Source organism: Perognathus longimembris, chromosome 20 (assembly GCF_023159225.1).
Source record: "Perognathus longimembris pacificus isolate PPM17 chromosome 20, ASM2315922v1, whole genome shotgun sequence".
Classification (NCBI taxonomy): Eukaryota; Metazoa; Chordata; class Mammalia; order Rodentia; family Heteromyidae; genus Perognathus; species Perognathus longimembris.
The window spans coordinates 28,008,909-28,035,628 of record NC_063180.1 but is presented as its reverse complement, the minus strand read 5'-3'; the positions used below and the strand labels follow the sequence as shown (position 1 = coordinate 28,035,628).

Here is a 26,720-nt window from a genome sequence, read left to right as displayed (position 1 = left end):
CTGCACTTTCCTTATTCTGATAATCTCATTGCTTAGTTTCCATATAGGAAAACAGACTGTATGTCTATTGGGTCCTGATGGTGGACACATGGTCAGTAGATATTCTCTTTGTAGTTATTGCTGAACTATTTCATAATTCAGAAGCCTTTTATATGGGGACACTTGTTTATGGGGTGCTTTTGTGATCTGTACAAGCTGGGAGTCTGAGGCAAGAAGACAATGCATTTGAACCTAGCTATCTAGAGATTCTCCAAAACAAAAACAAGTATAAACAAGTAAGGAGGATCATGGTGTTGATTACCAAGCTAATGATTCCCTTCAGGACCAACTTGTTCCAGGAGAATTGCAACAGGGAAGGGGTCAAGTGGAGAACTGCCTCGCATTACATCAAAGGGGAAGCACAGACTCATCCTGTGTGCTAGAATTTCGACTGTTATACAGACACACAATAAATTGGAAAACGTGTTACCTTGAAGTGTCAGTGAGAGTTCACAGAAGAATTGTTTACAAGCTCAACTATGAAAATAACGTATGTTTACTCCTGATGAATGAATACATCAAACCTGTCCTGTCCTTCAGTGGAGAGTTAATTTTCAATATAAAAGAAATGCAATAGTAATACACGGTTCAAAATGTAGACTCCAAACCTAGTGTAGCAATGCCAGCTTGGGGAGGCCTTTGCTGAACTACCTGAAATGGCCCAGCTATTGTGGATGTTGTGGTGAGAGGATCAGTTGAGTTTGTGAGTTCCAGTCTACCCCAAGAAATAGCAAACACATCCCCAAACAAAAAGCGCCAAATCACACTACCAGCAAAAAAACTACCAAGAAAGCAGAATCAGGTTTAGTTAAATTTGAATTTTTAGTAATTTAATAAAAAAAATTTAGAACAACTATGTCCCAGTGGAATATTTATGCTGTTAAGTATACATAATAAATTACAACTAATTTTACCATAGGAAACTATTAAGTATTAGTAGTGTTCTTATAACCGTCTCTTGGTGTATATATGGATCAAACTTCTCTTACTAATCAAAACTTCTCTTACTAATAGCACAGTACAGTATAAGTGCATTCTAATGGTCAACTTGGGATATTTACTGCAAATCATTCATCTGATCATATAATGTAGATGGGAACTTAGCAGATGATTGGAGAAAGCTGCATGGCTCTGGCTGAGACTGAGAACAGAATGGCTGGAAATGGCAGCAGGAGGTGTGAACTATGGAAGGGGATGTGGGCCAGTTCAGGGCTGGCATGTCCACTGGGCAGGGTTTCTTGTGTGCCTGTGTGTCCCAGACCTTCTGAGAACCAAGGCTGGGAGCCCATCACTGTGCTGGGCAGTTACTCCTAGCCAGGTTTCTTTGGCTTGTCTGACTTTGGCCTCCTTGGCCATAGAGATGCATCTGCTCAGCTTTAATGACCTGCTTGGGCTGAACTTGACTTCTCCTAGCTGAGACCTTCTTGGTGGCTTCAGGCCATCTCCAGCTCGGGCAACATCCATTTCTCCAGAAAATGCTGTCAGAGGAGACACCGATGTGAGGGACAGTCCCCCTGGTACTCTCCTGGGACCTCTCTGAAAAAACAGGGCCGTTAGCACGGTTGATGGGAGGCTTGTGGTCCGGCCCCCTGGAGTGTAGTCAGGCCCCACGATCTCTGTTCTTGACATCTGAAGATGATGCCCAGGGCAATGCGGTAATCAAACCACAGGTGAAGGAAGTCAAACTTTTAATGATCTTGGGATTTAGTGGCCATTCAGCCCCAGCTGAGGATCCTGCTCTCCCCATGGTCTGTAGTTCTGCAGTTTTTAGCATGGCCCAAGCCCCTTGTCAGTGGAGAGCAAAGACCCTGATAAAAGCCTCTGTCACCGCTGGGCCTGGCCCTAGATGGGGACTATCTTGCTTCCCTTCAGGCATGTGGCTGTGCATCCTGCTCCCCACTTTCCAGGGCTTGCTCTCTGAGTCTGCACTTTGTGCATCAACAGGCTTGCCAGGGAAGAGTCCCCGCTTTGACCGTCCAGGGGATGTGGTGGTGGGAGCCAGTTTCCCTATAATTCGCTTCCATAATATCACCTTGTTGGATTTCACGTCCCCACCAGCTGGCCTGGTGCATTCACAGTAAGTGCTTTGTGAGGTGGAGTGATGAAGGCTGAGGGAACCTGCACAGGTGGCCCTGGTTACTTGGGGTGGCTGATCCTCAGAATCTCAGCCTGGTGGCCAGGGTCATCTGCCTCTGAATTCTATGGGTCTGTGAGTCCCCTTCCTTCCTTAGCTTTTCTGTGTTTTCTCTGCTCTTTCCCCTCCCTCCATCCCTCCCTCTCCCCCTCCGACTGTCCCTTTCTCTGTTCCCTCATTTTCTCCTTCCCTCCCTCCTTCCTTTTCTTCCTTCCTTTTTCTCACAGGTTTTCCCTGTGGGGATACTTGGTGGCTCAAGGTTTTGTTTTTGCCATTGAGGAGATTAACAGGAGTGTCCAGCTGTTGCCCAATCTGACCTTGGGCTTCTCCATCCGCAACTCTGGGGACTTGGTGCATAGAAGCCTCCATGAGACCATGGGCTTTCTCACAGGGCAGGAGGAGCCAGTCCCCAACTACTCCTGTGGATTTGGTCCCCCCAAAGCTGCTATGGTGGGAGAAACACGGTCCACCCTGTCTGTGCCCATGGCCAGGCTTCTTGGTCTATACAAGTTTCCCCAGGTGAGTCCTCCTGAAAGTTTCTTCCAGTAGTGATGATGATGGTGAGTGGTGTGAGAGAGATGGGGACCAGGCTCCCTGTCATCTCAGTCCCTACAGGGCAAGATTCTCCTCAGACGAACCTTATTTTGAGAGAACTATAATCCTATTGCATTGATGAGAAACCAGGTTACTAGTAGAACAGGGAGAGGTCTAGGTGCTCTGGTGGCGTGATGCTGGAGCTGTGGTTTGAGTCCAGAACCCAGTCTTATGCCCTCAGTCTTCTCTGTACCGCACTGATTTTTCTGGCTCAGGCCCTTGCTTTCAAAACCACAGTAGCCTCGGCATCATACTCCCACTTAAGCTCTTATTATCATATGGCTTGTATTACTGGGTGCTGAACTTGGACCTTGCACTTGCTATGAAAATGCTGCACCACTAAACCCTATCTACAGTCTGGTTTTAGTTTTCAGTTTTTGGGTATTTTTTTGCGTGTGGGCATATGCTGATCCTGGGACGTGAATTCAGGTCCAGGTATTGTCCCTGAGTTTTGTGGATCAAGGCTATTGCTCTACCATAGATCCACTAATAACTTTTGGGAAGTTTGTTGGAAATAAGAGTCTCAAGCCCCAAACTTCCATCTTTGGATTTCAGATTCCTGTGTAGCTAGGAGTAAAAGTGTGAGGCACCATGGCCAGGCTTGCTTTGGTTTTTGTAATAGAGCCCTCTGCTTTTCCGACAGCAGACTCCTCAGTGGCTAAGATTTTAGGCATGTCCCTTTAGCTTATTTTTTTAGACATGGTGTTTATAATCTTTCTGCATACAGTGGAATTGAACCACAAACCTCCTTTCTCTGCCTCTAGCATATAGCATATCAGAGATAATAGGGAGGTTACACCACATGCAGCTTGGTGTATATATATGTATATATATGTATATGATTTATATATGTGATATAGATCATATATGCACGCTATATCTTATGTATTATGTGCCAGAACTAAAACTTGAATTCAGGACCTACTATTCTCATGTACTCATTTGGCTTTTTCTTAAGGGTGGCACTTTACCATTTAGCCTCCATTTCTGTCCTTTTGCTGGTTAATTGAAGACAAGAGCCTCATGGACTTTCGTTTAGTGGCTGGCTTTGAACTTCAATTCTCAGGTTTCCTATGAAGTTAGGATTACAGGCACGAGCCACTGGTACCCAGCACGTAGCCTCTTTCTTTTCTGAGAGTAAAACATTTTTCAGTCAGAAAATAAAGACACATCCATTCCAAATGTGTGGAGTCTGAGTATCTCCATTGTGCATCTTGGATATTGGTCAGGAGAGAGCAGATGCACTGAACATGCCTGTTACAAATCAAAATGCCATTTCTCCTTCTTGGTACACCGCACAGTCTCTTCCTTGAAGAACTGACATACAAGTGAGATCTGGCAAACCAGAGTCCTTGGCATCTCTCATGCCAGGTAGATTACAGAATGGATAGACAGTAGGTTGTCACAAAGATTGTCACCACGTGTGAGCAGTGAGTGAAGTGATGGGGTGGTGCTTGTTGAAAATTCAACATTTAAAAGCATCATATGGAGGAGTGTATGGTAGAGATAGGTTGTGCTGGTTCAAGTGACAGCAAGGCCTCAGGTTCTGGGAGATGGTGGAGCTTGAGCTCTTCTCCACAATGGTGAGCTGTAGCCCCACTGCAGCCCCACTGCCTGTATAACTGGGGACTTGGGCCTTGTGGCACAGACTTCAGGCATCCCACCTGTGCAGTCAGGGTAAGTTGGTTCCCCTGTTATCCTTGTTCCTTCCTTGCTGTGTATATATCTTATTCACACTCGTGTTCTGTTTTTATCCTTTTTCTGTTGCCTGGCCCTTCCCTGATAGATCAGCTATGCCTCCACATTGCCAGTCCTCAGTGACAAGACTCAGTTCCCTTCCTTCTTCCGGACTGTGGCCAGTGACCTAACGTCTTCCCAAGTAGTGATTCATCTGGTGCTCCATTTCAGATGGTCCTGGGTGGGCATCCTGGCCCAGGATGATGACTTTGGGCAGCAGTCCAGCTCTCTGGCCACCCAGGAGCTCAGCCAGGCTGGTGTCTGCATTGAATACAACTTCCAAGTCCCTTCCCAGAGATCTCTGAAGAAGACTCAATTAGTTGTGCAGAAGATGCAGAGATGCACAGCCACTGTTGTTCTGGTCTTTGTGAACAACTCCAATTTTGAGCTCATCCTGCAGGGCTTGCTGCACCTTGGTATCAAAGGCCGGGTCTGGGTAAGCCTGGATACCCTGCACATGACTATTGCCTTGTCCATGCCTGGTATTGCTCAGGTCCTGCAGAGTTCATTTGGTCTTTCGTATCACAGAAACAAGATGCCTGGTTTACCTGAGTTCCTTGCTGGCCTTCACCCCAGCAGGACCCCAGAGGACATGTTCATAGAGGGGTTCTGGGAGGCCACCTTTCGATGTACATGGCCCCATGGGAACGCCACACTGGCAGAGGGTGTCGGTTTCTGCTCAGGTAAAGAGAGTTTGGCAGGCAAGAAGCTTCCTTTCCAAGAAGTGATTAAATTTGATATTACTTACACAGCTGTCTACAACATTGCTCGTGCCCTGCACAACCTGCTAGCCTGTGAGGACCAGGGTGGGATGTGTGTAGATCCTGGGCACTTCCAGCCCTGGCAGGTGAGAGAGAAGTGTGTGGGATCTGGGATTCAGGGAGACTGGACAACAGGACCCTCAATCTGTCAGAGCTACTGTGGTAGAGCAGAGACAGTGAGGATGCCACTGCTTGTTGCCTGGGAACATCTTAGCAGCAGATTTTCCTTGCCCTTTTGTTGGTCATATTATTTGAACTCAACACTTTTGGTCAAAGCTAGCATTCTGCCACTTTGAGCCACAGATGCCCTTCCAGTCTTCAAACTGTGATCCTCAAATCTGAGCTTCCGGAATAGCTAGGATAGCAGGCATGATCCACTGGTGCTCAGCTTAGGAGCATTTTGACAGAGTCTATATCTATCAGTGTGAACTCAGGATTCCCAGTGTAGTGGGTTGTGGGATTCCGCAAATACAAGCGACTTATCTAAACCAAAATGTGAGCTATATAAAAAAAGATAAAAAATAACAACTGTGTCTCACTGATGAATTTTTGCTTACAAAAATAAATGTGTTTTATGGGCTGGGAATGTGTGGCTTAGTGGTAGAGTGCTTGCCTAGCACGCATGAAGCCCTGGGTTTGATTCATCAGTACCACATACACAGAAAAAGCTGCAAGTAGCGCAGTGTCTCAAGGGGTAGAGTGCTAGCCTTGAGGAAATGATGCTCAGGGACAGCTCCCAGGCCCTGAGTTCAAGCCCCAGGATGGGCAAAAAAAAAAAAAAAAAAAAAGGATATTTTTAGTAGATGTGAAAAAGTATGCCTTAGGCAAATAGAAAATACCTTTACATATTTGTGTATCCTACAGGCGGGATGTACTAATCATAAAAAGGAATAATTACCGGGGTTTCTTTGAGATAGTGTGCTAATAAATAGCCTAGGCTTTCCTTGAGCTCACAGTCCTGTTTCTGCCTCCTGGGCAGTGTGTCAAAGGCATTGGCTACCATGCTGGGCAAGAGTCATACTTCTATTTAAAAACCCTGTTTGACAGGCCCTCCTGAGTTTCACTTGATAATTCACATTCTATGGATGAATCTCAACAAACTCATCCCAAACCAACACAAGAAAAATGAAATTTCAGGATGGTTGGGAATCTTAAGTAGGACAAGTGTGGTCCGTAGGTGTGAGCATCTTTGGCTGTCCATCCTAGACCTACTGGTTCTTTCTTCCTCCTTTCAGAATCAGGTGACCTATGTCACTAACTGCTATTGCCAAGGGAACCAGACAACATGGCTGTGGGGATCTTGTAGATGGGGAGAGCTGCTGGCCATTCTGTGCTCATCTCGCTGGGGTGTGGACTCCCCCTGGAGTGTGGTGGGAAGAGCACTTTGTGGCCATTGTGGTCTTCCCACCCCTGAAAAAATCATTGGAATGTTCATATTATGACTGCCTCAGAATAAAGATAATCAGAATAGGGGCTCAGCATTTATTACAATTTCTTTCTTATTTCACAAGAAGTTAGCAAGGGTATATTTGTTAGTCTTTGGAAGTGCCACAAGCTACCTATGCTTTCAGGTGCCTGGTGGCTAGCTGGCCTTGCCTGCACCACGCCAGCGCCTCACAGTGCCCAGTGGCCTCTCACTATTGTGTACAATGGCACCTTCCTTCCCCAGCTTCTCCATTCCCTCAGGAAGGTGCACTTCAAGACTCCTGATGGCCGCGAAATTGTTTTTGATGCCAATGGGGATCTGGTTCCACAATTTGGCATTGTGCAGTGGCAGAAGACCCCTGGGGGTGTTTTCCAGTTGGCTCACATAGGCAAAATTGACCTTGGAGTTTCTTCGGGGAACAGACTGTCCATCCACGTCAAGGAAAATGTTCAGGTGAGGTGGCTGGGTGTGAGTTCTACACCTGTCTTAGAATGTTAGAGTAAGAGAGGAACTCAGAGGTGAGTTTTTCTCATTAGTATTAGATGCACAAAGTGGACAGAGATAGAGTTTGGGTTAAGCATACTTCTGATTGGTAGTTTAGCAAAATGAGACCTTTAAAGAAGAGAGACATCCACTCACATCCAAATTGAAATAACATGGTCTGAGCATTAGAATTAGAATCCATGTCTGGAGGTGTATCCAAGATCTGTGAAGAGTCTCTGGAAGAGAGCTAGCCATGCCTACGGAATTTATTTACTAACCATTTGGTTTCCATGTGGGGACAGATGTGTGTAGGTGCCTCATGGCCCAGGGCAGTGCTGCAGCTCTCTGGCTTTTGGCAGTAGGTGTGAAGCCCCCAGCTCTGCAACTTTGCCTAATTGTGGTTTCAGTGGCATCTGCAGTCAGCTCTGCAGAAGGTTTTCCATGCACAAGTCAAGTTCCCTTTGTAGTCTCCTGAAAGTTTGGGCCAAGCATTCAGGGGGTTGTCAATAGTTCCCGTGTGTGGCCTTGAACTTGGACCATTCTTCTGTTCCCCCCCACCCCCCCAACCCCTTTTTTTTTTCCCCAGAGCTGAGGCCCCAAACTCGGGCCTTGCACTTGCCAGGCAGGTGCTCTTCCACTGAGCTAAATCCCCAGCACTATGCCTTTTTTTAAAAAACAAAACAAAACAGCTTAGGATTGAAGATAGGGCCTTTCCCTTGCTAGGCAAGTGTTTTCCACTGAACTAAATTTCCAATCCTTATTCTTTTCCCTTCTCAAGTGAAGGACAAAACTAGCATCCCACACTTGGCTCCACGCCTTTTCCAAGCTTACTTCCATCCTCAAAATCCTTCCTTGGTGGCAAGTGCTGTGCCATTGTGCCAGAGGAGAAAAGGCATGCCCTGCAGGTCCTGTAAGTAGGATATGTTGGCTAGGAAGTGTGTGTGTGTGTGTGTGTGTGTGTGTGTGTTGCACATGTGTAGTTCTGGCTGTCAGCAAGAGAGACTAAAAGTTACCAGGCCCCATTGTGTGTCCTGCTTTGTCCTGGTCATCCAGGTGACCCTACAGTCCCCTGTCTAGGAGGTTCATAGATTCTCTTCCTTTGAGCTACATCTGCAGTCTGGTTTCTGTTGTGACAGAGATGGGAAGGCCACCAGTGTGTTTCTGATTAAGGTTGTGACCATCCGTGTCTGTCCCCCTGGCAGTCACTAATACGCTGCTCACCATCCTCAGATCCACAGCTCGGTGTGCAGCAGAAGCTGTTCTCCAGGGTTCAGCCAGGCCACACGACAGGGGGCTCCCCACTGCTGTTTTGATTGCAGACCCTGCCCTGAAGGACAGTTTTCAGATCAAACAGGTGAGGACAAGTGGAACTATTATCCAAAGAGACATCAGGCTCCTTGAAAACCTTCATTTACCTACAGTGAACCAATGTGAAGCTTCTACTTCATTGTGCACATTGCATGGAAATGTTGATTAAGAAGCAAATTAGGGGGCTGGGGATATGGCCTAGTGGCAAGAGTGCCTGCCTCATATACATGAGGCCCTGGGTTCGGTTCCCCAGCACCACATATACAGAAAATGGCCAGAAGTGGTGCTGTGGCTCAAGCGGCAGAGTGCTAGCCTTGAGCAAAAATAGAAGCCAGGGACAGTGCTCAGGCCCTGAGTCCAAGCCCCAGGACTGGCCAAAAAAAAAAAAAAGAAGCAAATTAGGTGGGAGGCTGAGACTGGGAAAATCAAATGTTTCCTACACCCCTTCTTCACCTGTAGCTGAGCACAGTCCAGTCATTCTGAGCTACAGGTGAGGCTGAGATCACAAGGATGGTGGTGGAAGTACATTCTTCCGTGAAAGTCCATTTGATTCCATCTGTGTGGAGTGGCTTGAGGAAATAGTGGCATTTGCTATCTTAGCAATGATCTCAACCCAAAATAGAGAGATGGGTGCTCAGGCAGGTTTGGGCAAACACCCCAGAGCCAGCTATGCTGGGAAGAGAGGGAGACTCATCTCAAAAATATCTAGCATAAAACAATGGTGGAAGAGTGGCTTATAAAGGTGAGGACCTGAGTTCCAACTCCAATACTGCTCCAAGTAAGCAGAGCATGCGCTGTGTCCACTGCTCTACTGCCTCTAGTGGTCCGCTGTTCTTTTTGTTATTTTTTGTTGTTTATTTTTGTGTGCGTGGGTCCTGAGGCATGAACTGGGATCCTGACACCATCTCTGAGTTTCTTTAGCCCACTTTACTGCTTGAGCATCAGCTCTACTCGCTTTTTTTTTTCTTTTTGGTTTTGAATTGGAGATAAGTGTCTTATAAACTTTCCTGACTGGGCTGGCTTAGCATCTTGATGCCAACATGTTAGCCACCTAAGTAGCTAGCATTACAGGCATTGGGTCAGCATTCAGTAGGTTCTTTTAATCTCCTAGAAGCAAAAATGTCTTCTTTCTGATTTACCCTTTCTTGTATATTATGGTTGGGAAACTCATCTTAATGTCTGGGTGGTAACACAATGGTGTGGTGTTAAGCAATAGGAATATATTCTTCCACAGTTCTGGAGGCTGAAGTCTGAGCCCACATTGCAGCTGGTCTCTTCTAAGGCCTGTCTCCTGGGCTTCTAGATAGTTACCTCTCAGCTCATCTTGTGTTTTCCCCTCACTTTAAAGGACAAATCATCTGATCTTCTGAAGACACTAGTCACCTAGAACCAGAGCTCACCCTAGTGACTTCATTTAACTGTAATTACTTCCACTCCAATGTATTTCATTAGAGTCCAATTGTCAGATAAACCGGGATAGGCCTAGAACAAATGTACCTTTTTTTAATATATATAGCTGAGCTAAACCCATCTGCCAATGAGGAGATTTATCACCCCTACTTTCAGAAACAAACAAACAAACATGAAAAGAGGCCCTCATGAACTACTGTAATGGAGTTTACAATTTCCTGTCCCATTGGGTCCACTGTCATAAATGCCAACACTTGTTACTAAGAAGAGCCTGGGCTGAGGACATAGCTTATGTGCTTGAGTAGCTTGGGCAAAGCACTGGGTACAATCAACAGTAAAAACAGAGAAATAACTCTTAAGTACATTAGTGGATATGAGGCTTTGGAGTATATGGACCAGACATTCACGGAGATATATTTTTTCAATCACTCTGAAGAAATGGTGTCTCTGTGTCTCCCACAGACATGAAGAGATGTCTCCTGTGCCCTGAGGATCAGCACTCAAGCCCTACGCGAGACAGCTGCCTACCCAAGACTGAGGCCTTCCTGACCTTTGATGAGCCCCTGGGGTTCAGCCTGGCTGTGCTGTCACTCATGCTGGCTGGCCTGGCTGTGCTGGTCCTGGGGATATTCTGGAAGCACCAGGACAGCCCTGTGGTCAAGGCCAACAACCGGCCTCTCAGCTACTTGCTCCTGGTCTCCCTGAGCCTGTGTGCCCTGTGTGCCTTGCTGTTCCTGGGCCAACCCACGGCTGCCACCTGCCTCCTGCGCCAGACCATCTTTTTTGTGGTGTTCACTGTGGCGGTCTCCTCCATCCTGGCCAAGACCCTTACTGTGGTGCTGGCTTTTAGAGTTACCAGGCCAAGGGACAGGTTTCAGGTGTGCCTGGGCCCCAGTGCTTCTCCATGTGTTGTCCTGATGTCCTCCTTGGTCCAGGTGATTCTCTGTGCAGTCTGGCTGGGCACGTCCCCACCATTCCCAGGCAGGGACGTGGCCTCTGAGCCCAGGCACATTGTCATCCAGTGCCAGGAGGGCTCTGGAGTGGCCCTTTACTGCATGCTTGGTTACCTGGGCTTCCTGTCTATGGGGACCTTCTGTGTGGCCTTCTTGGCCCGGGGCCTGCCAGATGCCTTCAATGAGACCCAGTTCATCACCTTCAGCATGATGCTGTTTTGCAGTGTCTGGATAGCCTTCCTGCCCATGTACCACAGTGCTCGGGGCAAGTCCATGGTTGCTGTGGAGATCTTCTCCATCCTGTCCTCTACTGCGGGGCTGCTGGGTGGCATCTTCCTACCCAAGTGCTACATTATCTTGCTGAAGCCTGAGCACAACACCGTGACCTGGTTAAGGCAAGGACATTGAACCTGAGCAGAAAGGCAGAGAAACTCTGCACAACAGCTACCTCCCAAGGCCCTTACTCATAGTTCTGAATGGGGTTCACTGTTCTATGTGGATGTGAAAGGACTTCAATGAGAGATGGAAATTGTTGGAAAGTGATTTTGTGTAAAGCACTGACTATGCCCAGCAGCCATATCTTACTCCTGTCCATGCTGTAGATCCCGCTGACTCATCTCACTTTCTCTTGACCCTGAGGAGGTTGGAGAAGAGAGCCTGAGACCAAAGTCACATCTGATGCACACGTCCCTGACTAACACAGTCTGCAGAGTCCTGGAACTCTTCAGTCAAAATAACATGGCTCTTCTGCCCCACACACATCTCACCCCACTTATATCTGCCCCTGCCCACCTTCATTCTTTCTGCATAATATTTAAAGAGCCCTAGTTTTAAGGGTTTGTGTGCCGTTTCCCCTTCAGCCATGTAGATGGCTGGTTGTCTTGGTTGTCCTTCCCAGGCTTCACTCCCAAGTAAAGCCTGTTGATTTATCGAGTTTGCTTCCTGCCCTTTCCTTATTCTGATAACCTCATGACTTAGTTTCTCTATAGGAAAAACAGAGACACTATGTCTATTGGGTCCTGATCATGGACACATGGTCATTAGGTCTTTTCTTTGTAGTTATTGCTGAACTATTTCACAATTCAGAAGCCTTGTATATGGGGACACTTGTTTATGGGGTGCTTTTGTGATCTCTACAAGCTGGGAGTCTGAGGCAGGAGGACAATGCATTTGAATCTGGCTATCTAGAGAGTCTCCAAAACAAAAACTAATAAAAAGGAGAGATGACTTATGTCTGAAAGACATTCTACATAGGTTACATTCATGAGATTTCTTTTCTGTGTCTGTTCTCTGGTGAGCAGTGAGGTTTGTCTTCTGTCTGAAAGAGTTTCCACATTTCTGAGGCTTCACAAGGCTTCTCTCCAGTGTGAATACTTTCATGTGTAGTAAGGGTTAACTTGAAGGTGAAACATTTGCCACACCTGTTATATTTATAAGGCTTCTCTCCTGTGTGTGTTCTCTGGACTGGAAGGTATTACTTCTGGGCAAAAGACCTTCCACATTTGTTACATTCATAAGGTTTCTCTCCTGTGTGTTTTCTTTAATGAGCTCTAAGGTTAGGCTTGAACTTGAAAGACTTTCCACATTTGCTACTTCCATAACTTTTCTCTCCTGTGTGTGTTCTCTGATGATCAATGAGGCTTGACTTCCCTCTGAAAGACCTTCACATTTGTTACATTCATAAGGTTTCTCCTCTGTGTGTGTTTTCTGATGTTGACTAAGGTGTGACTTGGACCTGAAAAACTTCCCACATTGGTTGCATCCACATCCATAAGGTTTCTCTCCTGTGTGTGTTGTCTGATGAGTTTTGAGGTTTGACTTATGCCGGGGAACTTTGCCCCCAGCACTCTCCTGGACAGCGGGAGTGGCAGGGAAGCACACCCCAGCCGAGGCAAGACAAGAAAAGGTGAAGAGTCGATGAACCGCCCGCACCCAGCCCCCTTCTCTGGAGGACACTCAGATAGCCTGGTAGTTGGTCTTGCAATCTCAGTTTAATCAGGGAAGAGTCACACTCTTAAAAGATCAGAGTGCGGCAGGAAGGGGAGCGGTGTAGCGCACCTAGCTAGGGGCTATGAGAGGCGGCCTGAGCTGTCCCTCAAGGGTGGAGAGCCGAGGGACCAATCCTAAAAGGCAGCCTAATTCTACATCACAGCCCACAGGACCGCCTCCGGGTTCAGCACCAGCTGCCATCTAGGCTACACATGGTCCCAAGGCTGGGAGACAGGGCCAGCTAGAACCGCCTTTCTGGTTCTGTGGAACCCAGAAGGCAGGCGGGGCTATCCACCCCTTCTGGGTTCCAGTGTAACAGCCAGTGGCCCCAGGGCTGGGAAAACAGGTGGGGCCAGCTAATTGCCTCTTAATGATGCAAGGCGTGCCCCACAGACTTATGGCTGAAAGGCATTCCACATTTGTTACATCCGCAAGGTTTCTCCTCTGTGTGTTTTCTGATGACTAATAGGGTATGCCTTGCACCTGAAAGACTTCCCACATTGGTTGCATCCATAAGGTTTCAGACAGAATTCATCCCTCACACTTCAATAGAGAACTCACACAGGAGAAAAACTTTATAAATGTAACAATTGTGGAAAGTCTTACACCCAGAAACAATACTTTACTGTCCACCAGAGAACACGCACAGGACAGAAACCTTATGGATGTAACAAATGTGGAAAGTTTTTCAAGTGAAAGTCATACCCTTCTGTGCCCCATAGAACATACAGTACAGAAACCTTTTAAATGTAATAAATGTGGCAAGATCTTCAAGTGGATGTCACAACTCTGCACACATAACAGAATTCACACAGGTGAGAATCTTTAGGAATTTACCAGATTGTATAAGTATTTCACCCCTGGTTCACATTTTTTCAAGCATAAGAGAATTCACACAGTTGAGAAGCTTTATGAATGTAGCAAATGTGCAGTTCTTCAAACAGAAGGCACAACTCAGGGTTCATCGTTGAACATACACAGGAGAGAAGCCTTATGAATGTAACAAATGTGGAAAGTCCTATACCATGGAGTCATGAATCCATGTTTATGGAACACACATGGGGGAGAAACCCCATGAATGTTATAAATGTGGAAAGTCTTTGATCTGGAAGGCATACCTACCTCAGTGTTCTTCAGAGAACTGACTCACATAGGACAAAAGCAAATTAATGAATACAACTATTACACAGTGACTTTTAATTAGAAGTCAGCCTTAGTGCATCTGAGAACACACACAGGAAAGAAAATGAGTATAATACATGTAGAAAAACATTTGCCCAGAAGTCACATTACTACAGGTATAAGATAACTGAACACATGATCGAAACTTGGTAAATGTAAACTTTAGAAGAAGTCTTTCAACCAAAAGTCAACCTTTAGCCAACATTAGAGCACTCACAGAGGAAAGAAATCCAATGTAGGAAAATCTTTGTCAAAAGCAGTATAAATTATACTGAGAAATACATAGCAGAAGTAAACTAGGTGAAATGGGAGACCATTCTTAACTCTTGGGAATCTTGCTGACCCAACATTTCTCATCATCTCATTGTGTTGAGTGAGGATGGTGTCTCTGAATATTATCCAAAGGATTTGGACAGAAGTGGTGGGCTAGTATTTACTTCCAGGCTTGACAAGTAATTAAAAGAATGAAGTTGTTGAAAAAAAAAAAAAGGGAGAGAGGAAAAGGGTGTTGGAAGTGAGTAAAGAGCCCATGGTGCTGATGACCAAGAGAATGGTTCCCTTCAGGACCAGCCTGGTCCAGGAGAATTACAGCTGAGAAGGTGTCAGGTGGAGAATAGACTTGCAGTTCCTCAAAGGGGAAACATAGACTTATCCTGTCTGCTAGAATTTGCACTGTTATGTAGACACACAATAAAATGGAAAACGTGTTACCCTGAAGTGTCAGTGAGAGTTCACAGAAGAATTGTTTACAAGCTCAACTATGGAATAACCTGTGTTTAACACTGATGAATGAATATATCAAACGTGGGCTGTCCTTCAGTGGAGTGTTAATTCTCAATACAGAAGAAATACAATAGTAATACATACTTCAAAATGTAGACTCCAAACCTAGTGTAGCAATGCCAGCTTGGTGAGGTAATCGCAGAACTGCCCGAAATGGGCCAGGGCCCATTATCAGTCCTGAGCTAGTGTTTCTCCTGTACATTGTGCAGCAAAGCCCAAGTGTCTCAGTTGGCCCTCAAGAACTTTTCACTACAGGGATGACATACACCTGTCAAACAGGTGGTGACTCGTGGCTGATGTCATCAGTCAGGATTCCAGTCAGACGCGCTGGCCCTTAGCAGTCAAGTGTTGGGCAGTTAAAAATTCAATTTGCTGTGCAGACTGAGTACTGTGGCTCCAGGGTGTAGGCCTCTTAGGGTGTAGTGAGGAACCTCTCGCCCTGAAGTCTGTAGATGATGCCCAGAACTATTATCCCCACCACAATGAGGGGATGGAGACACAGGTGGAGGAGCCAAAACTTTTTTTTTTTTTGAGCCAAAACTTTTAATGGATGTGGGATTTTGTGGCCACTCAGGATCACTTAGTACCTCCATTCTCCCCACAGTCTTCCAAGTTCCCAGTGTGGCGCCCACTCCAATGCCCAGGTAGAAGATGTAATCCTAAATAAGAGCCTTGGTCGCCATGGGCCTGGGCCTTCAGAGGAGCTGCCAGATCCATGGCTGTCCAGGCCACTATCAGGCTTGCGGCTATGTATCTTGCTTCTGGCCTTCCTGGGGTCTCTGTGTGATGCTGCGTTCTCTGGACCCACAGGCTGGCGTTCGCCAGGGAGGAGCCCTCGTTTTGACCGCCTTGGGGATGTGGAGGTGGCAGGGAGCTTCAGCATCTTTCATTTCTATGATGTCACCTCATTGGATTTCACGGCTCCGCCAGCCGGGCGGCCCTACTCAAGGTCAATGAGGGGTGTGGTGGGGGTCCTGAGAGGGGTGTGGTGGGGGTCCTGAGTGCTGAGGGCACCGGAATGTCTGGAGACTGGGAGGAGTGGTTCTGGAACCCAGAGGGATGGCAGGTGCTGCCCCGCCTATGTACCTCCTGTCCTGAACATCATCACTCTGTCAGGCCCTGAGCACTGTCCCTAAGCCTTTTTGCTCAAGGCTAGCACTCTGCCACTTTGTGCTACAGTGCCCCCTCTTCTTTTCTGTTGGTTAGTTGGAGATAAGACTGCCACTGACTTTGTTGCCTGGGCTGGGTTTGAACTGTGATCTTCAGATCTTAGCCACTGGAACAATTAATATCCTAGGCATGACCACCATTACCTGGCTTCTGTCTTCGCTTTCTTGTTTGTACCAGACTCTGAAATGTGTGCTCCTTGCATGTTCTTGGCTGTGCTGCCTGGAGTTCAGGTTAGGCAGAAATACTTGTGTCTCTTGTCCTGCCCTGGATGTTTAGCATAAGTTCTAGGTAGATGTGTTTGTTGAGTGAACCCATGTGGGATGTCTCCATCTCTGCACAGGTCCTCAACCCTTGGTTTCCCCCCTACCTGCAATTTTTTTTGCCAATTTCCCCCCTGGGTTTTCCAACTTTTCTAGACAGCCAGAAATAGCAAGACAGCCCCTATGGCCTATTGTAAAATGTAGTCTGAATTTGATTTAGAATTTGCCAGCGTTGGAAGTTGTGCTGTGGCTCAAGTTGTAGAGTGCTAGGCTTGAGTACAAGGGGATTCAGGGGCTGCACCCAGATCCTGAGTTCAAGCTCCACCACTCACATAAAAAAGAAAAAAAAGAAAAAGAAATTTCCAGCATGTCTGGATATGTATCAAGCAAGTAATTTCTCCTGGCATGTGGGAGGCTGAGCAGCTGGCATCAGGGGGTCAAAGATCACAGAGAGTATTCAGTGAACGAAACTGAAAAAAACCCAAAATACAAAACATAGAAATGCATGAAATATTACCCAAAACATCTAAACCTGCTTCGTATTAGCACTTGTGAGCCTGAGAGTGCCAGTTCCATACTCTCGCTACTTGTTTATTTATTTTACTTTTGGCAGCAGGTGGGATTAATGGACCCCCAGACAAAGCTAGGCAATGCTCTCCCAGCCCAATAAGTTGTCATTGATGGGATTAATAATAATACATGGGCTGGGGATACGGCCTAATGGCAAGTGTGTTTGTCTCGTATACATGATGTCCTGGGTTCAATTCCCCAGCAGTGCATAGACATAAAAATTACCAGAAGTGGCTCTGTGGCTCAAGTGGCAGAGTGCTAGCCTTGAGCAAAAGAAAAAGAAAAAGAAAAAGGAAAAGAAAAATAAAACAAAGAAGCCAAGAACAATGCTCAAGCCATGAGTCCAAGCCCCAGGACTGGCAAAATTAATAATAATGCATAAAGTTGTATATATGCATATATATATGTACTTTTTGGAATGATTAAAGCTATTGGTCACATATTGGTCACTTTACATACTACTGTCTTTTTTGTGTGCTTTTTACTCCTTTTTCATTGCAAAGGTGATGTACAGAGGTTTTACATTCATATAAGTAAGGTCCTGTGTGCATTCTTTTTTGAGCAGTGTTACCACCTCCCTCAATTTATTCCATTATCATCCCCCACACTAGTGTCTTTTTGTAATGGGAACACTTGACTCTGTCGCTTAGAAACTCTGAAATGAACATGGGTGAGTAGTAACTGATCACCACGCTGTGCAAGGGGACGGAAGCTTGTGCTCCTGCCTCAGGAGACCTCGCCCCGTTGGCAGTGTCTCTCACACCTCCTCTCCTTCTGGCTGTTCTGAATGCTGCTGCTCTGCACCTCCACACACATCCTCGTGGGGATGTGGCATCATGCCTTTTATGCATGTGCTCGAATCCAGATGGTACGCTGACTGTAAATGCCCCTTCTCCTTCTATTCTCTGTTCTTTTTTTCTGCTGATCCTGGGGCTTGAGCTCAGGGCCTGGGTGCTGTTCCTTAGCTTCTTTTGCTCAAGGTGGGTGCTCTACCACTTGAGCCACAACAGCAATTTATAGCTTTTTAAAATAGTTAATTGGAGGTAAGAGTGTCATGGACTTTCCTGCCCAGGCTGGCTTTGAACCATGATCCTTAAACTCAGCCTCCTGAGTAGCTTAGCTTACAGGTGAGGCACCAGTATTCAGCCTGCCCTAGTCTTTGTGGTAAATGTGGGCATTTCTTTCCCCCAGAGTTTCCAATTGGGGCTACTGGGTGGCCCAAAGTTTCGTCTTTGCTATTGAGCAGATCAACGGGAGGGACCACCTGTTGTCCAATCTGACCTTGGGCTTCTCCATCCGCAACTCTGGGGACTCAGTACATGGAGCTCTCCATGAGACCATGGGCTTCCTCATGGGGCAGGAGGAGCCAGTCCCAAACTACTTCTGTGGGTCAGGGCCCCCCAAGTTGCCGTGGTGGGGGACACATGGTCTACCCTGTCTGTGTCCATGGCCAGGCTTCTCGGGCTGTACAAGTTTCCCCAGGTGAGTCCTCCTCAACGTCTCCCCCCAGTAGTGATTGTGACAGGGGACTGTGTGATGGAGGTAGGGAGGAAACTGAGTGGCTTTCTGTGGGACCAGGTGACTGTTATTGCATTCCCTGCCCAGCATGGTTCTCCCTGGCAGAGCCTCATTTTGAGGGTGTGTGTGGGTAGAATGGTGGATGCAATGGCAACTCTTGTTTACTCTTTTGCCCCAAATCCCATGGCCCCTGTGCTGGCGAGGTCTTCACTACTGTGACAAGATCCCTGGGAGAGGCAACTAAAAGCAGAGATTAACCCTGGCTTGTGATTTCTCTGGTTTAGTGCCTATTGCTGGCTCAGATGTTTCCATGTCCACGGTGATGCAGAGCCTCAGGTGCAGGGGTTGTTGGAACAGAAAGCTCACTTCACACTGGCTGGGAAGCAGACAGGCAGAAGCAGAAGGAGCAACTGAGAGCAAGATTCAACTTTGTAAGCTGCAGCCTGTGGCCTGCTGTCCCTGACTAGCCTGGCCCCTACTTTCTACTACCCCAAATGCCATCACATTTGATTCCATCAAAGAGTTAGTCCATTGACTTGTCCAGAGCTCTGAGTGTCCAAACCTTCCACAAAGCCTGACAGCTGCCATCTAAGATTCCTGACAGTTGTCTTCCCCTGGCCTCTGGTGGCAGGAGTGGGTTCTGCAATCAGACAAGGAGAGTTAGACATTCACCCCAGTTGCAGTCTAAGCAGTTCCTCTGCACCCTGGCCTCAAAAATCAATGAAACATTTGAAACGTGGGAAACCAGAGTCCTTATTATCTCTCATACTACGTAGATCACAAAAGGCTAGATGTCAAGGCCTGGTTTTAAATCATTCAGAGCATCACCTCCTAGAACTCATGAAAGGGCTGGGAATATGGCCTAGAGGGAATGTTTGCCTCATATACATGAAACCCTGGATTTAATTCTCAGCACCACATATATAGAAAATGGCCAGAGGTGGCACTATGGCTCAAGTGACTGAATGCTAGCCTTGAGCAAAAAGCAGACAGGGACAGTGCTCAGACCATGAGTCCAAGGCCCAAGACTTCCAAAAAACAAAAGAAACAAAAAAAAAACCCCAACAACTCATGAAAGCCCACTTAGAATGAAGATCACAGCAAAGATTAATCTGAATAGTGGGTGAGGGAAATGGAGGGTGATGGTGCTGATTAAAGGTCAGTGTTTTCAAAGTGTAAACTAAGTCCATGGTGAGACAGGACTTTGCAATTCAGAAATGCATGGCTAGGATTGTCATCAGCTGGAGATGATTAGAGATGCAGGTGTCAAGACTTTGTTCCTAGCAGGCCCCAAGCTTTCACAAGGCCTGGGTGAACCTCAGATACTGGGTGGGGACATGTGATGGCAACCCCGTGATTCCTAAGAGGTGATTGTGTTCTAGTCCATGGTTCATGGGAGCTGATCATGGTCCAGTTCATGGCTCCTAGGAGGCTGTAGAACTCACAGCAACAGAGCTTGCAATCCTTGGGAAGCCATGCATTGCAAGCAAGTCATCGACTCTTGCTCTGTTCCTGCCTCTGTTTAAAACTTACAATCAGCCAACACCTGCACTCTGGTTCTCATCTCCTCTCCCTATTGCTTGGGCCTTCCCTGACAGATCAGTTACTCATCTACACTGCCATTCCTCAGTGACAAGACTCAATTTCCTTCCTTCCTCCGGACCATACCCAGTGACATCATGTTTACCTTAGCAGTGACTCAGCTGGTGATCCATTTTACATGGTCCTGGGTAGGCATCCTGCCCCAGGATGATGACTTTGGGCAGCAGGCCAGCTCTCTGGCCACCCAGTAGGCCAGCCAGGCTGGTGTCTGCATTGAATTCAAATTCCAAGTCCCTTCCCTGACATTTCTGGAGAAGACTCGATTAGTTTTGCAGAATATGCTGAGATGCACTGCCACTGTTGTGTTGGTCTTTGTGAACAACTCCAATTTTCAGCTCATCATGCAGGTCTTGCTGAAGCATGGTATCAAGGGCTGGGTCTTGGTTAGCCCAAATACACGGCACATGGCTAATGTACTGACTGTGCCAGTGTCTCCAAGATATTATATGGCACATTTGGCCTTCTGCATCACAGGAACCCAGTACCTGGGTTTCAGGAGTTCCTTGCTGGCCTTCACCCCAGCAGGACCCCAGAGGACATGTTCATAGATGGGTTTTGGAAGATCACCTTTCAATGTACATGGTCCCACAGGAACACCACTCTGGCAAAGGTTGACCAGTTCTGCTCAGGTACTGAGAGTATGAGAGGCCAGGAGCTTCCTTTCCAGGAAGTGAGTCAAAGTGATGTCGCCTACATGGATGTCTACAGGATTGCTCATGCCCTGCATAACCTGCTAGCCTGTGAGGACTGGGATGGGACGTGTGCAGATCCTGGGCACTTCCAACTGTGGCAGGTGAGAGAGCAATGTGTGGAGTTGGTGATTTGGGGAGGATGGACAACAGGACCCTCAATCAGAGACTGCGCTCTTCAGCAAGGATGTCTATGCTGTAAAAATGGGTTTCAATAGAACATGTCAGTTTGTGAGTATAATGCATCTTTTAAATTGACTTTATATTTCTTTCTTTCTTTTTTGCCAGTCCTGGGGCTTGAACTCAGGGCCTGAGCACTGTCCCTGGCTTCTTTTTAATCAAGGCTAGCACTCTGCCACTTGAGCCGAAGTGCCACTTCCAGCTTTTTCTGCTTTTGTGGTGCTGAGGCATTGAACCCAGGGCTTCATGCATGTTAGGTAAGCACTCTACCCTAAGCCACATTGTCAGGCCTTTATATTTTCTTCTTTATGTTTGTTTTAACTTATCTGTGTAAAAGAGGTTCAATTCCAGAAGTCACGTTTTTAATTTTGTTCAGTGGCATCCTTAAAGGAGAACACTAAGGGATTGGCTAGGTCTCTCCCTCCTTTCCTCCTTCCCCTCTCTCCTTTCCTTTTTTTTTGGTCCCTCAGGCCCTGAAGTCTGTCCCCAAGTGCTTTTACTCAAGGGTAGCACTCTTCTACTTTCACCCCAGTGCCACCTCTGGTTTTCAGGTGGTTAACTAGAGAGAAGTCTCATGGACTTTTCTGCCTGAGTTGGCTTTGAACCTCAAGCCTCAGATCTCAGGCTCCTGAGCATCTAAGATTACAGGCATGAGCCACCAGTGCCTGACTCAGAAATATATTTGAGTTCTGCTTTATGAGAAAGGTAAGCATAACCTAAATTATTATTCATGAAAATTCCTAACTTCAAAAGTTAACAAAAATCCTTTTGTGAGTCTCTGCAAATGCCACAGGCTATTTTTATTTTATTTTATTTATTTATTTTTATTTTTTTGGCCAGTCCTGGGCTTTGGACTCAGGGCCTAAGCACTGTCCCTGGCTTCTTCCTGCTCAAGGCTAGCACTCTGCCACTTGAGCCACAGCGCCGCTTCTGGCCGTTTTCTGTATATGTGGTGCTGGGGAATCGAACCTAGGGCCTCGGGTATACCGAGGCAGGCACTCTTGCCACTAGGCTATATCCCCAGCCCCCACAGGCTATTTTTGATCCCATATGCCTGGTGGAGAGCTGGCATTGTCTGCAGCCTCACCAGCTCCTCACAGTGGCCAGTGGCCATCACCATTGTCTACAATGGCACCGTCCTTCCCCAGCTTCTCCATTCCCTCAGGAAGGTGCACTTCAAGACTCCTGATGGCAGCGAGATTCTGTTTGATGCTGATGCAATTTGACATTCTGTGGTGGCAGAAACCCCTGAAGGCACATTCTGCCCCACTCACATAGGCAAGATTGACCCACGAGTGTCTTCGGGGAACAGAATGTCCATCCACTTGCAGGAAGATGTCCAGGTGTGAGGGCTGGTGTATGGATGGTCCTGTCCTGCTGGGTTAGGAGAGAAATCAGAGGCCAGTGGCGCTTGTCCCTATCTGTTGCATGAAGTTGATGTAGCTCTAAGATGGGCTCAGCATAACTCAGTGCTGACATTTAGCCATACTGGGAGGACAATCTTTTATTCAGCATCATAAATTGAAACACCAGAGGCATGAAATTTGAATTACAACCTGCATCTGGAGCTTCGTTTAGATTATTTCACTGTGTCTATATTTAGGATCAGTTCTGTGAAGAGGCAAACAGCGTACCTGAGAAGAAAGCCATACATTTCTCCAAGCTCATCTTCATGTGTCATGTGGGAGACAGGCTGAACAGGCCTTCTGCTTTGACAAAATTTTGTACTTTGTGTAGGGACCGGTGTATCTTGCTGTTTTCCCTGGTGCAGAACAATCTTCCAGCTCTCTTAGTGGGTCTGTGGGCCCTCGCGCAACCTTGCCAAACTTGGTGCCTGGCAGTGTGTCAATGTTAGTTGGTGTTAGCAGAAAGAGCCCGGTTCCCACTGGTGCACTCCCCAAACCCAAGGGACAAAGGTTGTTGGACATGCCAAAAATACTTTTGAATGTACAGGGGCCATGTGGAGTCTTTTTTTTTTTTCTGAGTTAAGTTGGAAAACAGCAGTGCACACTTCTCTCAAAAGACTTTCTCATTGTGCACTGAGGGCTCACACCTGTAATCCTAGCTATTACTCAGGAGCCCGAGATCTGTGGGCCTCAGTTCAAAGCCACCCTGCACAAGGAAGTACACGAGACTCTTATCTCCAATTAAAACTGGAATTGATGCAGTGTTTCAAGTGGTGGAGCACTCGCCTTAAGCTGTCCCTAGAGTGTACAGGTCCAAAGTTCAAGTCCCATGACACACAAAAAACCAAAACCAGACTTTCTTACCTTTTCTCCCTTCCTATAGACTTTGGAGAGGGCCAAGGCACATGGGGCCATCTACTTACTGTTTGTCTATGGATGGAAGTGGGGGAGCCAATGGCTGGAGAAGGCCATTGTGTATGAGGGTGTAGATATACGTTTGTGTGTGTGTGTGTGTTCACTTACAATTTTTAACTATGAAAAGCTTCACAAATATGCATGTCATCCTTGACCCAGGGGCCATATTAACCTCTGCATTACCTTACTTTCAATACATGTCCTGAAGTGACCATTTTGTACTTACAATTCTCTGTAGAAGCATCAAGGCTCCCTGTTCATCTTTGCCATGGTCAGCCAGAACCCCTCCCCCAACACTGGTTTTATTCATCCCCTACATTTTGTGTTCCTCTCCCATCTGTGTTTAGTGTGACACGGATGATACTTTCTGGAAAGCACCTTGTCTTGTGGTTGGAAAGGAGTCTCATCTTCCTCTTGGTGCAGACAAAGACCTGCCCCTGCTTCTGTGTCCCTGGACAGGCTTGATGGCCCTGTTCTTCATCTCCAGGTGCCTGGCTCTGTGTGCAGTAAGAGTCGTCATCCAGGTTTCAGCCAGTCCCTCAAGCAGGGAGCCCCTCACTGCTGTTTCCATTGTAGCCCTTGCCCCGAGGGACAGTTTGCAAAACAAACAGGTGAGGATGTGAGGCACAGAGCCTCCAGATTTTATTTCCATTCACCAAGCCACTGCTTCTTCTCTGTTTTTCTGTGGAGTTTGCATAGGAATTTTGGCCAGCATAACACTCTTACCATCATTTTTATGTAAATGAACTGTATCAAATGTATAAATGCATGGATTGTAGTTGCTGATCCTAGTGAAGTCCTTTATGCTTCTGAAAAGTATGAGTGGAATCCACTGTTTCCTTACTACGCCCAGTAACCACTGCCCTACCTCTACAAGTCCATCAGTTTCGCCAAGTTATTTGTGGATATTTTTGTGCCAGTCCTAGGGCTTGTACTCAGGGCATGGGCACTATCCCTGGCTTCTTTTTGCTTTACCACGAGAGCCAAAGCGGCACTTCCATTTTTTTCTATATATGTGATGCTGAGGAATGGAACCCAGGGCTTCATGTATGCAAGGCAAGCACTCTACCACTAGGCCATATATCCCAGCCCCTTGTCAAGTTTTTAACTTTTGTAAGTGGAATTACAGAATGAAGGTTCATTTGTATCTCTAATTCTCTTCTTCCAAGAATTCATGAGATCCCTCCTAGTGGTGGAGTGGGAACAGGTGTAATGGTGTTAAGCAACAGTGATTCATTCCCCTTCACTGGGCGCTCTCCCAAGTTCTGGAGGCTGGAAGGCTGAGATCCAGGTATCAGCAGGATTGGTTTCTTCTGAGCCTGCAAAGAGTCACCTTCTTCCTGTGTTCTCTGGCATCTGTGTGTTCATGTATTGATTTTCTCTAATAAGGAACCAGTCACTTAAGATTGGGGCCCACCTGAATGTCTTCACTGTACCTTTATTATTTTATCTTTCCATTTCCTACCTCCTAATACAGTTATACTCAAAGGTCAGGACTTCAACATTGTAATGTTGTTGAAATTTTCAACTCAACTCAGTCCCCCATACCATTTGAAAACAAGAACATTTATTGCAACTATTTGGGAGGAAATTAAGCATTAAAGTGATCATATATGCTGGGCTGATGCCTGTAATTGTAGCTACTCAGAAGACTGATATCTGAGGATCACAGTTCAAATCCAGCCCAAACAAGTAAGCCCACAAGACACTTATCTCCAATTAACTATCAGAAAAATGGAAGTGGTGCTGTGGTCCAAAGTGGTGGAGCACTACCCTTGAGTGAAAAAGCTCAGGGACACTATTCTAGGCCTCAGTTTAAGCCCCACGCCTGACCCAAAACATCACATAAATCCTGGATATAGGGTATGCCTTTTTCCTGTGCCTCTGTCCCTAATATCACCCATTCTCTTTCTTGTGATTAGTAATAAATCATAGTTCCATTAATGAGCATGAAATGCTTCCCATGTGTTCATGGGAGGTCTCTCTCTAGAGAGATGGTGTCAGCACTGTCAGTTACAAATGTGGGGTCTCTCTGTATTCCACAGACACGAAGAAATGTCTCCTGTGCCCTGAGAATCAGTACTCAAGCCCTACTGGAGACAGCTGCCTACCCAAGACTGAGGCCTTCCTGGCCTTTGATGAGCCCCTGGGGTTCCGCCTGGCTGTGGTGTCACTCATGCTGGCTGGCCTGGCTGTGCTGGTCCTGGGGATATTCTGGAAGCACCAGGACAGTCCTGTAGTCAAGGCCAACAACCGGCCTCTCAGCTACTTGCTCCTGGTCTCCCTGAGCCTGTGTGCCCTGTGTGCCTTGCTGTTCCTGGGCCAACCCACGGCTGCCACCTGCCTCCTGCGCCAGACCACCTTTGCTGTGGTGTTCACTGTGACGGTGCCCTCCATCCTGGCGAAGACTCTCATGGTGGTGCTGGCTTTCAGAGTTACCAGGCCAAAGGACAGGTTTCAGGTGTGCCTGGGCCCCAGCACGTCTCCATGTGTTGTCAACCTGCTGTCTTCCTTGGTCCAGGTGATTCTCTGTGCAGTCTGGCTGGGCACGTCCCCCCATTCCCAGGCAGGGACATGGCCTCTGAGCCCAGGCACATTGTCATCCAGTGCCAGGAGGGCTCTGGAGTGGCCTTCTACTGCGTGCTGGGTTACCTGGGCTTCCTGGCCATGGGGACCTTCTGTGTGGCCTTCCTGGCCCGGGGCCTGCCAGATGCCTTCAATGAGACCCAGTTCATCACCTTCAGCATGCTGCTATTCTGCAGTGTCTGGACAGCCTTCCTGCCCCTGTACCACAGGGCTCGGGGCAAGTCCATGGTGGCCGTGGAGATCTTCTCCATCCTATCCTCCACTGGGGGGCTGCTTGGTGGCATCTTCCTACCCACGTGCTATATAATCTTGCTGAAGCCTGAGTGCAACACCCTGACCTGGTTAAGGCAAGGACACTGAACCTGAGCAGAAAGGCAGAGAAGCTCTGCATGGCAGCTGCCTCCCAAGGCCCTCACTTATAGTTCTGAATGGGGCTCACTGTTCTATGTGGATCTGAGAGGACTTCAACGAGAGATGGGAAATGATGGAAAGTGATTTCATGTAAAGCACTCACTGTTCCCAACAGCCATATCTAACTCCTGTCCATGCTGCAGATCCCGCTGACTCATCTCCCCTTCCCTTGCCCCTGGGAAGTTTTGGAGAAGAGAGCCTGAGACCAAAGACACATCTGATGCACACATCCCTGACTAACACAGTCTGCTGAGTCCTGGAACTTCTCAGTCAAAATAACATTGCTTATCTGCCCCATACCCATCTCACCCTACTTACATCTGCCCCCTCCCCAACTTCACTCTTTCTGCATAATATTTACAGTGCTCCAGTTGGAAGCGTGTGTGCCATTTCCCCTTCAGCCATGTGTAAGGAGACTTGGTTGCCCTTCCAATGCCTCACTCCCAAATAAAGCCTGTTGATCTATCAAGTTTGCTTTCTGCCCTTTCCTCGTTCTGATTACCTCATGACTTAGTATCTCTATAGGAAAAACAGAGACACTATGTCTATTGGGTGTTGATGGTGGACACATGGTCATTAGCTCTTCTTTTTGTAGTTATTGGTTAACTATTTCA

General features: G+C 47.0%; 1 protein-coding gene and 1 pseudogene across 2 annotated transcripts; both read left to right on the top strand.

Annotated features, from left to right (window-relative positions):
- Positions 1–2,533: 2,533 nt before the first annotated feature.
- Positions 2,534–11,253, top strand: LOC125367970 (vomeronasal type-2 receptor 26-like). Of its 2 annotated transcripts, XM_048368740.1 has the most exons (6): positions 2,534–2,692; positions 4,554–5,351; positions 6,935–7,149; positions 7,630–7,651; positions 8,405–8,528; positions 10,355–11,253. In XM_048368740.1, exons 1-6 carry the CDS (start codon positions 2,549–2,551, stop codon positions 11,251–11,253), a joined length of 2,202 nt encoding a protein of 733 aa, XP_048224697.1. In that variant the 5' UTR covers positions 2,534–2,548. The 2 variants fall into 2 exon arrangements, with proteins under 2 accessions (XP_048224697.1, XP_048224698.1); XM_048368741.1 differs by lacking the exon at positions 7,630–7,651 and having other exon boundaries at positions 6,935–7,144.
- Positions 11,254–18,123: 6,870 nt separating this feature from the next.
- LOC125367972 lies at positions 18,124–26,055 on the top strand (annotated as a pseudogene).
- Positions 26,056–26,720: the final 665 nt, after the last annotated feature.